The sequence below is a fragment of the Drosophila guanche genome, unplaced genomic scaffold (genome assembly GCF_900245975.1).
Source record: "Drosophila guanche unplaced genomic scaffold, DGUA_6, whole genome shotgun sequence".
In the NCBI taxonomy this organism is placed as follows: Eukaryota; Metazoa; Arthropoda; class Insecta; order Diptera; family Drosophilidae; genus Drosophila; species Drosophila guanche.
In genome coordinates, this window is record NW_022995745.1 from 6,426,155 (window position 1) to 6,438,266 (window position 12,112).

General features: G+C 47.8%; 1 protein-coding gene across 8 annotated transcripts in view; it reads left to right on the plus strand.

Annotated features, from left to right (window-relative positions):
- Positions 1-12,112, plus strand: part of LOC117581401 (potassium voltage-gated channel protein Shaker) — a 112,259-nt gene that overhangs the window by 57,929 nt on the left and 42,218 nt on the right. Inside the window, exon 1 of one of the 8 annotated variants that reach the window (XM_034268545.1) lies at positions 5,031-5,264. The exons of the other annotated variants lie outside the window; for them this stretch is intronic. Within the exon in view, the coding sequence (XP_034124436.1) occupies positions 5,086-5,264 (179 nt within the window). The 5' untranslated portion in view covers positions 5,031-5,085. Of the gene's footprint in view, positions 1-5,030; positions 5,265-12,112 lie in introns of those variants that run through there. 8 annotated transcript variants of the gene reach the window in all.

Sequence of the window (12,112 nt, forward strand, 5' to 3'; positions counted from 1 at the left end):
TGCCCAATCGACAACACTATAGGAAACGAACGAGCACACGTACACACACACGCACACTCTGGCCATGAGGGGAATTTAAAAATCCATTGCCTACTTTTTGGGGCTGGTTGGGTTGGTTCGCCTTTGCCTTTGCCTTAGCCTTTGCGCTTTGGGTTGGTTGTCTTTGAATCCTTGCGCTACACTTGATTTCAAATTGTGGTAAATTAATTGTAAAAACCCACAGCTTAACCCTGACTGGGGGCTAACGATCCCCCCTCTCTGGGGCTGTGAAAAGGTGACGGAAACTCCAAAATGCTCTGAGCAGGAGCACACACATGCGACACGCGTGAGACTATGTATCGTATGTGAGTGAGTGCCTCTCTGTGCGTGTGTCAATTAGCCCTGTCCTTTTGGTAGAGGAAGGAAGGAGGAGCAGCACGTGTGTGTGTGTGTGTGTGTGTGAGAGAAGGCCAGCAAAACTGTGACTTTGTCAAGCAGTTTTAGCAGTTTTATGAATTCTAAAAGGTTTGACCAGAATGTCCAGCAGGGCAGCGGGGCAACGGGGCAACGGGCAGTTGGTCTCCTAATTTCTCCTTTGTCTCCGAAACAATAAAGCACGAGGCAGAGGCATGCGATCCTTCGCATTGCCTTGCAAATGCAATGGGCAAAAATTTGGCATAACATTTCTGCCAATGAACTGAAGAATTTTGCACATTTCGGGGGCAACTTGGAATTTCAATTGAAATTAAAACCACAAAAAGAAGAGACACTGGGAAATGAGGAAACAAACAAAAGTTTCGACTAAATATTTGCATGCAAATATAATAATAAATGTGCACACATAACCATACATTTGCGGCTCAATAGAAATAAAACCAAGAGCGAGAAAAAAGCCAAAAGAAAAACTGCCACAAATAAATGCTGCAAAATAAGTGAAGCAAATGTGTGTGCGTGTGTGTGAATTTTTAATTAAAAGTGAATTAAACGCCACAGCCACACCCAAGGCCAGCCAGACTCTGATACGAAACAACTCTCAAGTGCTGCACAAGAGCAGCTTAATGCTTTCCATTAGCTTTAGCTCAATTGCCAGCTGAATATTTGGCTTATTTAGGCATTATTTACGCTAACTCTGAAACCCAACTGGTGAGAGGGCTCAAAAATTGGCGGCAATTACCATGAATCAAGGCATTTGTTTACTCTTCTGGATATGGAACTTTGCAGCCTGTAAGTGGGTGGAGGTGCAGCTAGCTTTCCCCATTTCTCTGGCTGCCCTGACCAAGGGGAATGACCAGACACGCACGCAGCGAATCGCGTTTTTTCCCTCCATTTCGTTTATATTTCCTCTCTGTTTCGGTTGTTGTTTTTCTTGGTGTTTTCACCGCACGACGTCAGCTTTGATATTTTGTCTGTCATTTCCAATTTATTGGTGGGGGGGGGGGGGGGTTGGGCTCCCTGCCTGCCACTATTTTTCTCTCCGTTTTGTGGTTTACCCAACCTTTGGCCAACGCCTAACCCTAACCCCACACTAAATTCCCAACGCGTCTGCCCCCCCCTCGTCATCGTCATTGGCATTTCCGCTGTCATTTAGGAATCGATAAATGTTGTATTTGCCTTTGGTAAATGATTTTCGTTTAGTTTGGTTTTTCGTTTGTCAATGCCTGCCTTCGCGCTCTGCCTCTCTGTCTCTCTGTTGCTCTGTGTGTCTCCACGGTTTCAATCCATTTGCACTCTGGTTGCATCTCCTGGCGGCAAATCAATCAATCAGAATGTTCCAGGGGGCAACCACAAGCGCCGCAACCGCAACCGCAGCCACAAAACAGGCAAACCACCATCCTTTCCACTCCCTTGTGCCACAGCCACACCTCAAAGACTTCCCGCAGATTAAGCAGCTTCCCCTCCTTTATCCCATACCAATTTTGTGCCTGTTGTCCCCCGTGTCTTGTGTGCATAAAACAATAATTTGTGCAAGCGAAAATGCTTGGAAATGTTTATGGCACCACGGGGATCTCTCAACTATATGTTCATGCTGCTCTGCTCTATATATACATATACAAATACATATATACTAGCAGAGTGCATAAATATAGCCACAAAGAGAGAGAGAGAGAGAGAGAGAGAGGAAGAGAAAGAGCCTGGAAACCCGTTCCCAGAGAGACAGAGCGAGAGAGCGAGAGAGCGGCTTGTCATTAGTTTGAATAATTTAGTTTTTTGTGCATTTTTGAATAGATTTTATGTGCTTGTTGAGCGACAAACACACAGGCAGACAGGAAGCGAGTGTTGTAGCAGTGATCCTTAACGTCCTTGTAGCTGCTGTGTGTCTGCCTCTTGCCTGTCCCCCTCTTGCCTTTGTCTCTCACTTGGCCTCTGTTTATTTATTCGTTTCGATTTCCGTTTGAGTGCATCATTTTTGTGCGGTTTTTCGTGCTTGAAATTGAAATGTTAAATTTCCTGAAAATGCAGTTTTCATATGTGAACATTTTGCCAATTGCAAACCTCCACTTGTTCCACCATGAGCCACGGAAACCCACTGAACACAGACTATCCAAACCCATTCCAGGGCCACTCCCACTCCCACTTGCCACACCGCTTTTACCTGCCACAAATGCCACAAATTTTACCTGTTGTCCGAACAATGTGCAAAAAAATACAAAAAACAAAGGGCAGGACGGAAAGCTGCTGCGGCATTAAATAAGCATTCTGTGAGCAAGGGCCACGCCCATCCAGCCACCATTTAAGCCGCCATATCGCCCCCGCCACAATCCCCTTTAGCCGGTCATGGAGCTCGCTTTGTTTTATTGCTTTCAAATTAGCACAAAACTCAATTAAAGTCAGAGGAGGAGAACGAGAACGAGAAGCAGGAGGTAGTGCGGTATGGTGTGCGCGCCTGGATGCACTTCAACGCGTACACACACACACACACACACACGCGAGTCTCATTTAATTAAGTTGATTCTAATTTAATAACGAGTTGAATGGGTTCCTTTTTGGCAGAAAAGTTCCATTCCCCATTCCCAGTCGCAGTGGCAGTGCCAGTCCCATTCAGAGTTCCAAGACCAGCATCCCTGTGGCATGCAACATGCCGCATCTGATTCAGATTCAGATTCAGATTAAAGATAATTCTGATGAGCAGAGTAATTGCCGTAGGAAGGAAGGGATCGAGAGCGACAGACTCTGAATGCTGTTGGAAAAATTGCAGATATCCGAATGGAAAGTAAATTCCAGAATTTATGTGATTTGGTGGCAGAAGTGATGGCATGGCAAATATTTAGCTTGCAGCTGCATTCAAAAAAAAAAACATTTCTTGTAAATACTTCAGTGAATATTTCTCTGAATACTTCTCTGAATACTTTTGTGAACACAAACAGGGTACAATGGATGGCATTTCTGGCATAACTTTCAGCCAAGGGATGGATGCATCTGGCAGGGGATTTCACACGGGTTGAGCATAGGTGAAGGTAACGGGCAACGAGGAATATGAACTTGCTTGTAAGCTCCCCGACAGTGTCACTGTCACAGTCCCAGTGAGGAAGCCCAACCCATCCCTAGCCCCTCCACCAACATCGCCCAGACAACAGACGGCACCGTGCCTCTATTCATTTCCCCATTTCCCCTACACACACACACACACGGAAACATGGCCAGGGCAGTGCGAGAGTGGGAGTGAGAGCTATAATTGAATGGCCATTGGACTTGTCCCTCGTTTTGGCCCTGACCTTGCCGCTTGCTGGGACTACCTAGGGGCCTATGCCCCGCTCGTCTCTGTCTCTGGCTGTGTCTGTGTGTGTCTGCGTGGAACCACCTGCCGCTTTCCTTTGCTGGTATGAGTTAATGCGCTTACATGAACGGGCAACGTCAACGCAAGTGTTTGGCATTGCATTTTAAGCCTCTGTGCAGCCGGCCAACTGTCACTTAATGGCTGCTCCCCGAGCACCGGCACCCCCATAGGCCATAGGCCACACACACACACACCATCGACACCCACTCGAAGCAGCACCGAAACACCCTCAAGCACCCCGGAACTACCATCTGCTGTACGAGATTAGTGCAGTGGACGAGGCACGAGGCACGAGGCGTATACGTGATGTGATGTGTCGCGCATAAATCAATAAACTGCGACCCCCCTTTACCCTCTCTCTCTCTCTCTGTCTATGTAAGTGTGTGTAAGGGTGGGGGTGGGATATTGTTAACTCAATTTCAACACGGAAGCAATTTGCGGCACAACCGCCGTAACCCCCCGGCGCACAACCCTTTTGGGCTTATTAAATGCCGCTTGAGTCGTCGCAAAACTGCAATTTAGCATCTTCGAAAAGTGTCAGACATAATGAGATGAGAGACTGCTGTCTCGAATAGAGATCGAAATCCAGATTGGGGCAGGGGCAGGGGCAGGAGGTTCTGAATTTCATTTTGATAATAGATAATGGGCCCCATTCAACATGCCACATGCTACGCGTTACGCGCTTACCGCCAAATGCCGCTTTTGTTTGGCTGCATGTGTATGTGTGTTCTGTGTGTTTTTGTGTGTTGCCTTGGCTTGAGTTGATTTCGATTTCGATTCAATTCGATTCAATTCGATTCTGTTTGATTTGATTTGATGTGATTCACTTTCATTCTGGCTGCAGTGGAGATGGTTGGGCAGTGGGGCAAAGGTTGTGGGTTTGCGTTTGTTTCAATCTAAGCGGAAAACAAACAACGACTGGGCGGTGTGCGGTGCCCAAAACGATGCAATTATGGGGGGACGGCATTACGCAATACGCTTACATAACCCATGCCGGGAGCCCCAAAGTGTAGAAATCGATTCAAGCCCAGCACCTGTATAGGCATCAGCATGATCCTAGATCCCTCATCCCTACATACCAGATCCAAATGAATATAAAAATGAATGCAGCAGCAGCAGCAGCAGCAGCAGCAGTTGTAGCAGTAGAAGGAAATGCGAGTACAATCGATCGATGCACCAACGAGTGACAAAGAGAGAAACTTTCAAGTGATACGCGGCGGTGCACAGTGTGTCCACAGTGTGTTCTCATTATAATAATCAACATAGTCGTGGCCAGTGGCGGGCGGTGCGCGTCTTTGGCGGCCATTTGGTGAACGGGTGGCGGCTGTGGCATGGCCGCCGTTGCCGGCCTCTATGGCCTCGGTGAGGATCGCCAGCACCGCAAGAAGCAGCAGCAGCAGCAGCAGCACCAAAAGGAGCAGCTCGAGCAAAAGGAGGAGCAAAAGAAGATCGCCGAGCGAAAGTTGCAACTACGTGAGCAGCAGCAGCGCAACTCACTCGATGGTTACGGGTATGACAAAAACCATAAACAAAAACTTTATTTTTAATCCAAATATTTGCATAATTATGTGGGGGATATCCCTTCCGACGATACATCTTTAGATTAAGTCTGAGGATCACTCTTGTCTCAGTGTACTGAGAAACTCTTTCAGGTGCTTCCTTAGTGTGTCCTTTTTGCTGTGGGCAGAGTGAGGCACTCTAATCCGTGTGTCTGCAGACCATATCCATGGTCTGCCGCACATTCAAATAAAGGCTGTGTTTTGTTGCTGCAGCATAAAGGATACGTTTAAAGTTACATATGGCGCTGCTTGCGGCACTTATCTGCATCTGCTGGCATCTGCAGTGGGAAGCTTGGAGGAGCTTGTCCTAAAAGCGCAATAAACGTGACTAAAGTCAAACTAAATCAAGAACAAAGACGAGCAGTGGGGTGACGCAGGCACTTGGGTGGGAGGGGGTTGGCAGCACTTGACGGAGCGAAACTTTCATCTAGATACATTTGTATCCACAGCTCAGGGATCTGGGAACTGGCTGGGAAGTGCAGCTGAAAGCTGCCACCTCCTACTACCCTTGTTTATCCTTTGGCCAATGTATTTGTGTATCTGCATCTGCTGGCTGTACTTACAAAGCAAAGGAGCCAAAAAACGTAAGCCAAAATGTTATTTTGTTCGAGCTGCAAGGCGCTAAGCAGGCTCCCCGCCGACCAACCCGCACACCCTTTCAACTCTCCGCTCCCTTACGCCCTTAACCTTATATGGAGTACGCCTGCCATATACGAGTATGCATTGAATTCGCTCAAAAGCCTCCTAGAAAACTTTTGGGCAGCCGACCGACCACACAGTGCGCCATTTTCTGTTTTTTATTCATTGCTCTCAAAATTGTGTGTTCTCTTTTTGGTTATTTTTGCTGTGTTGAAGAAGTTTCTTATTGGACTTTTGTGTGCCTTTCCTTGTGCTTAAGCTCGTATTTTATAGAATGATATTTTTTTGGCTGAATGCCAAGGAGGGCGGAGTCGAGAGTCCCGCAAGAGGTGTGGCAGTGGCCACAGTGTGCACTGAAAGCCTTTTGGTAATTACATTAAACATGCCCAAAATGCAGCAGCAATTTACACATTTCTCAGGCTTTTCCCCCAAGTCGCTTTGCCACTGTCTCTCTCTCTCTCTCTCTAGCAACTTCATTTGCTATTGCTGCATGTGTCTGTGTGTGTGTGTGTGTGTTTGTCAAGTGACGTCACAGCGCTGCAGCATTCGCCAGAAGTAGCAAAAACAAAAATGAAAACTCTGTTGGCCATAAAAAGAGAGCGAGGAGAATCGGTTAAGCAGAAACATGTGTATGTGTGGCTGTGTGTAGCAGTGTGTGTATGCTGCATCCTCAAGGACATTTCCACTTGTCTCTACTTCAATTTTGTTGCATTAGTGTCAGTAGCTCTGCTGCTCTGCTCTGCTCTGCTCCGTGACACTTATTTTGGTCTGGTTTATGTCCCAGAATTTCGCTAGGCTCTGTGACCCAGTGGACCGGAGACCGTATTGGAGCCATAGCCATAGCGGTGTCGCCTATTGAGACAGAATGTCGCGACAACGAGGAGGCGAACACAGAAAGGAAATGCCTTCTCGCAATTCTCAGTCACATTCTCTCCTTTGGCTCATTGAAATTCATTTAATTGCCAAAGGGGCGGGGCTGAGCATCCACTGGCAATGCATGGCGTACTCGTTTTGCAACAGTATCATCTCTGCTCTTGCAACAATGTGGCATTGTCGAGGGGCAGCAGAGCCATCGAAGCGGCATTCGGATTTCAATTTCCCGCTCCTTCTGTTGCAACTTATGAGTCTCATCGCATGTGTCTCTAGCATGAGTTGAGTGTGCGGCAAGCAGCTTAATCAACAGAAAACGACTGCAATTAATTAAGTGGGGAATATATTCGTTGCCTGCTTTTTCGGGCTGTGATAAGTCCTTGGGGGAATCCTTGACTCCGTTGAGTGATTGCCGGAGACACACTCTTAAGCCGATTAATGTTGATTATCGTGGGAGGCAAAGGGGCAGGGGCAGGGGGTAGGAGCAGCTGGAATACATTTCCATTTGCCATTTTGCCATTTCAATATCATCAAGCACTCGAGAGTGCAACTAATGACGTTGACAAATGCTCCGAAACGCTGCCCGTATATACCGTCTGGCTGTGGCTGTGGCTACAGTCGCCAACTGCCTCCCAAGAGCATCAAATGGCCGGGATGACGGGCTTCTGCCGCTGCTGTCAGATAGTCTCAGAGCCGCAGACACGCTGACGACGAGCCGCACAAGCCCAGTCGAGGCGTCGCCAGAGTTTCCTCACACGAGTCCGTATGCTTTTTCAGCTTCCAACTTCCATCTACCATCCAGCATTACACCTCTGCAGCAGGCCAGACCAGACCAGACCAGACCCTGCCAGACAGAGTCAGTTGGTCCTTTGCCTGCTGCTGCAGTTGGCGGTCGTGCTGCAAATTAACAGCATGACACACATTCAAGTCGAGCCAAGTGCAAGCGAGAGAGGAAGTCAGTGGGTGCCCCCCCCCAGAAGGCAAGCAGTACGAACAGCTGCGCCACCTGCGTCCCAGCTTATTGAGGCTACGTGCCAGGCACTCACGTGCATTCGCACGGCAATCAAAGGCATGGAGAGCAGAGAAGAGAGAGGGAATAAGATGGGGAAAACCAAAAAGAGAGAGAGAGCCTTCGCCTTAGAAGTCCTATAACTAGAATTAGTTGAGAATAAATGTCGAATGCTTTTTTTCCTTTGATAAGCAATCCATAAATTATGGTCAACCGATTCTCTTTGCAGTGATAAAAGCGCATAAATTGCGCCTAAATAAATCCATACATTTTATTCCGAAATCCAAAGCTCTCGTTTTTCTCCCCACAAGTCCATAAATATGCCCTGGAATCGCATTTGCATAATCAGTTATTAAAGTTATCGATTGCCCGCCTAAACACCGCCAATAAATTATCGACAACATCGACAGTTTTGCGAGGAAAGTGCCAGACTTTGCAAGGCGACCATAGAAAACATTTCCAACATTTTGTTGTTTTCCTTTTTGGGAGTTTCTCGAGCGGCGGGAAAGGCAAAGGCAAAGGCCACAAAAGGCAACTTGGCAAAAGAACTTTCCGCTTGCATAATCGAGAGAAAGTGGGGGAAAGTTTTGTAAAGCGACGAAGAGACGCAGTGTGGCAGAGTAGCAACGTGGCAGAGTGGCAGCGTGGCAGAGTGGCAGAGTACGCTGCCAATATAAATATGCGATTGTTATGAAAAATCGAAGGCCAACTTTGAAGCGCCAGCCATATTTCACACTCCACCGGGCACTAGAACGTACGTACCACCCATATTGATATATTGGAGGGCGAGAAAAAACAGAGCAAAGGCTGGATGGCGGTAGCAAGAGACAGAAGCGGGTAGAGCGGCAGATGGAGACACAGACAGAGAGAACGAGTGGCGGCCGGAAGTGACATGCAATTTGAACGGCGAAACGATGCAGCGACGATGAGCAGACTCCGCCAGCCATCCACCAATGTCCCTTGCGCCCTGCTCCCACTCTCATCCACATTCAAATCTGCCACATTTAAATCTGCCTGCAGCCTGCTGGACACTTGGTCCTTTGCTGTGTGGCGCCACTGCAGCTGCAGTTCGCTTCGTTTGCGCCATCAATTTTGCACGTTGTTTTGCTGCGCTGCACACATTTTTTTGGTGCTCGATGGATCCGGCATTTGCCTCATTTTTCTCTTCTGCGGCTCTTTGCTCAAAAATATGTATATTGTGTGTCCTCGCTCACTCACTCTCTCACTCACTGACTGTCTCTCCCCTAGTCGAATATTTTATGCAGTTGCTTCGGGTCCCTGAGAGGGTCCTAGGAGCCAGGAGCAGGCCCACAGCCAGCCGGAAAGTCGGCCAAAGCTGCGGGCAAAATTTTCGGCATGGCACTGACATCCTCCTGCTGCTGCTTTTTTTTTGTGTGTTTTGTTTTGCGTTTTTGAGTCGCTGTTGAGTTGCTGCTGTCCGTTGTCATTCTACCAATAGCGGAATATGCAATGCGATGTGATGAGCTGCGGAGACATGCATCTGCCAGGGATCTGTCTTCTGTCTTCAACAGAACTCCATAATAAGGTCAAAAATCAAAACAGCAAACTGCAAACTGCAACCACATTTCGGTGCTCTATGCCCTGGCAAAGTGCACTTTCGGTTGAGTGCAGCCAGCAGATAGCAATTCAGTTTTATTCCCATATTTGTTGTCTACTTGTTGTTGGCTGTGCTGCCTTTTACATATCCAATTAAAAATTCTTGTTACATGTGCACATAAAACCCACACACCTCAGTGCAATTTTCTCTTCGAGTATTCAGTTTTTAGAATTGTTTCAGAGAGCATTTGGGGCTGGGCTTAGGGCCTTCAATGTTTTAGGAATTTCGATTCAGTTACAGAGAGAACTCTGTTAATTCGGTGGGACAGGATTCCCCTACAGCGAGTGCCCGCCCGGATTCTGGTCGAGTTCTTTATTGTTATCCTCGTTAAGCAGACACCCAAGATTCTGAGGCAACCAGATACCAGCAACCAGCAACCAGCAACCAGCTAGCAGCTAGTAACATGCAACCGCCTCATGCCTGTCCCTGTCCCTGTCCCCTATTTATGCAACACACTCTCCATGCACCACACTCTCCTTTGCTCGGCTCTGCTCTGATCTGGTGGGAATGGTTTGCCATAAATTTGGCAGCTTAACAAGCGAGCGAAAAGCACGAAAGAACGAGCACAAAAAAAAACACCCAAAATGCAGCAACCGAATGCAGGGGCAAGGTGCAACGTGAGAGAGAGAGAGAGAGCGAAGAGAGTTGTGTGAATGGAGAGGGGGTAGGCGCCAGCATGGCGCTGGGTTACAAATGTAAAACAAGACACTCAAAATTTCATGAGCTTCCGCACCCCCCCCACACAGTTTTTGACTTTAGTTTGAGTTTCAGTTTCAGTTTCAGTTTGACTTTGAGTTTAAGATTGGACTGCGGCTAAGTGCATCCCCAACTATGGCTACCATTAGTACTTCACTGCCATTGCTGTTGCTGTTGCTGTTGCTGCTGCTGTTGCTGTTATGCGTGTGCGTCACTGGGCTTGTTCCCCTTTTGGCCATTGCCAAAAATAAATTCCGGCCAGGCCTCGCTGTGGCAACTCTGTGGCCCCTCTGTGTCGCCTCTTTGGCTAATTGATGGAGTCCGACTTTTGCCGCAACCGCAATTCGAGCTTCCCATTTATAACGAGGCAGTCACATACACATACACATGCACATGCACGTGTGTATGCGTAAAGCGAGAACGTCAGAGATATTTTGTTTGTCCTTAGGCATACTTTTCAGCGAGGCCATAATCGATTAAGCGCGCAGACTGGCAGCCTCTGCGAGCCAGATGCGGAAGCTTCTGGGATGTGGCAAACATTTATGGGTGAACAGCGAGTGCAGCAAATATCAGTTTAGTTCTGCTAAATGTTTAATTTCCCTTGGAAATTCAATTGCAGACTGTTCGTCAGGATTCAGTCTGTTTTTTCTCCCAGTTTAAGGAGCATTCCTCCGTAGTCATGGCTTTTGTTACAAAATGCAGGAATTCGTAATAAATTCTGTTCTCTGTTAATTGAAGCAGAATGCAGGACAGTGCTGCATCCTTAGAGCTGCTCCACAACGGGGCGGGGCTGGGTCAAATAGCTGTTAAAATATTTCATTTTCATTTGCTGCCTGCACCTCAAGGAGCCGGCCAAGACGGACTCAAGAATGTTTGTTGCCAGCCCCACCAACATTGTCCGACGAAGATTTTTCCGCCCCGTCTTCCTGACATCTTTCTAATTCTTTAAATTTAAATTGAGCTTCTAATTGAATTGTTTGCCAACTGCAACTGCCAAGTGGCAACTTTTCCAAGCAATGAAACTGAAATGAATCTGGATTGTATGTATCTATATTTCGTATCTGTTGGATGTGCCTAAAAACCCAAAGTTGACTTCCCTTGACTTCTATATTCGGTTGCGAATTCAAGGGTGTCACTCAATCAATTGAATCCTTAATCAGTGTATTCTTCAGTGCAGTGCGCCCCCGAAACCGAGAGTGGTCTCCTTGGTAAAGTTCAAACCTAATTTGGTTGCAGCATCCACCATGCACCATCCACCATGCAGGATGCAGCATCCAGCGAGCCTTTCCACGGCCTTTTACGCTGGCCTGACCTGACTAATTGATTTGGTACGAGTGGTGCAGGGGATACAAATACGGATGCGAGGATACACTCGTATAAACTCAGCTCAATTTCAGTTGTTTGTCCCTGCAGCAGCAGCGATAGCCAGAGTTGCAACGTTCGGCAAGCTGCATGTGCTGCATGTGGCATGGGCCAGTGGGCATCCACATGGTATATGGATTTTGTGGGTTTTGCCTGGCTTGTGGCCATGTGGCATGTGGCGTGTGGCATGTGGCGGGTTAATCGCATTAGACGAGCGCGTGTGTGGCGGCTGCAGCCTTGACAGTCAGACGAGGACAGAGGACGGAGGACGGACGCCACACACATCCTCCGGAACGCTTTCGTACGTCACACGGGGGCGGTGAACTATACTGTGATGTAGGTAATGTGGGCCCTGACGATGACCCTCTGGACATTTCAGCTTTCCTTCCCGACTTGAGTGCGCGCCCAGCATCCAGACAGAAAAGTCGAAGCGGAGCTTTCCGGTGCTGGTCCATGATGGTAGCTTTCCGCTGCGAAGCTACAGCCTCGCCACAGCTTCCGACTTCTTGGCTTGGCTCCACTGAAAGCTCGCAGTGTTGACAGTCGACAGCGTTCCGATTCCACTACATTCCCAGTGCCATAGTTGCAACGGATACAACGGATAT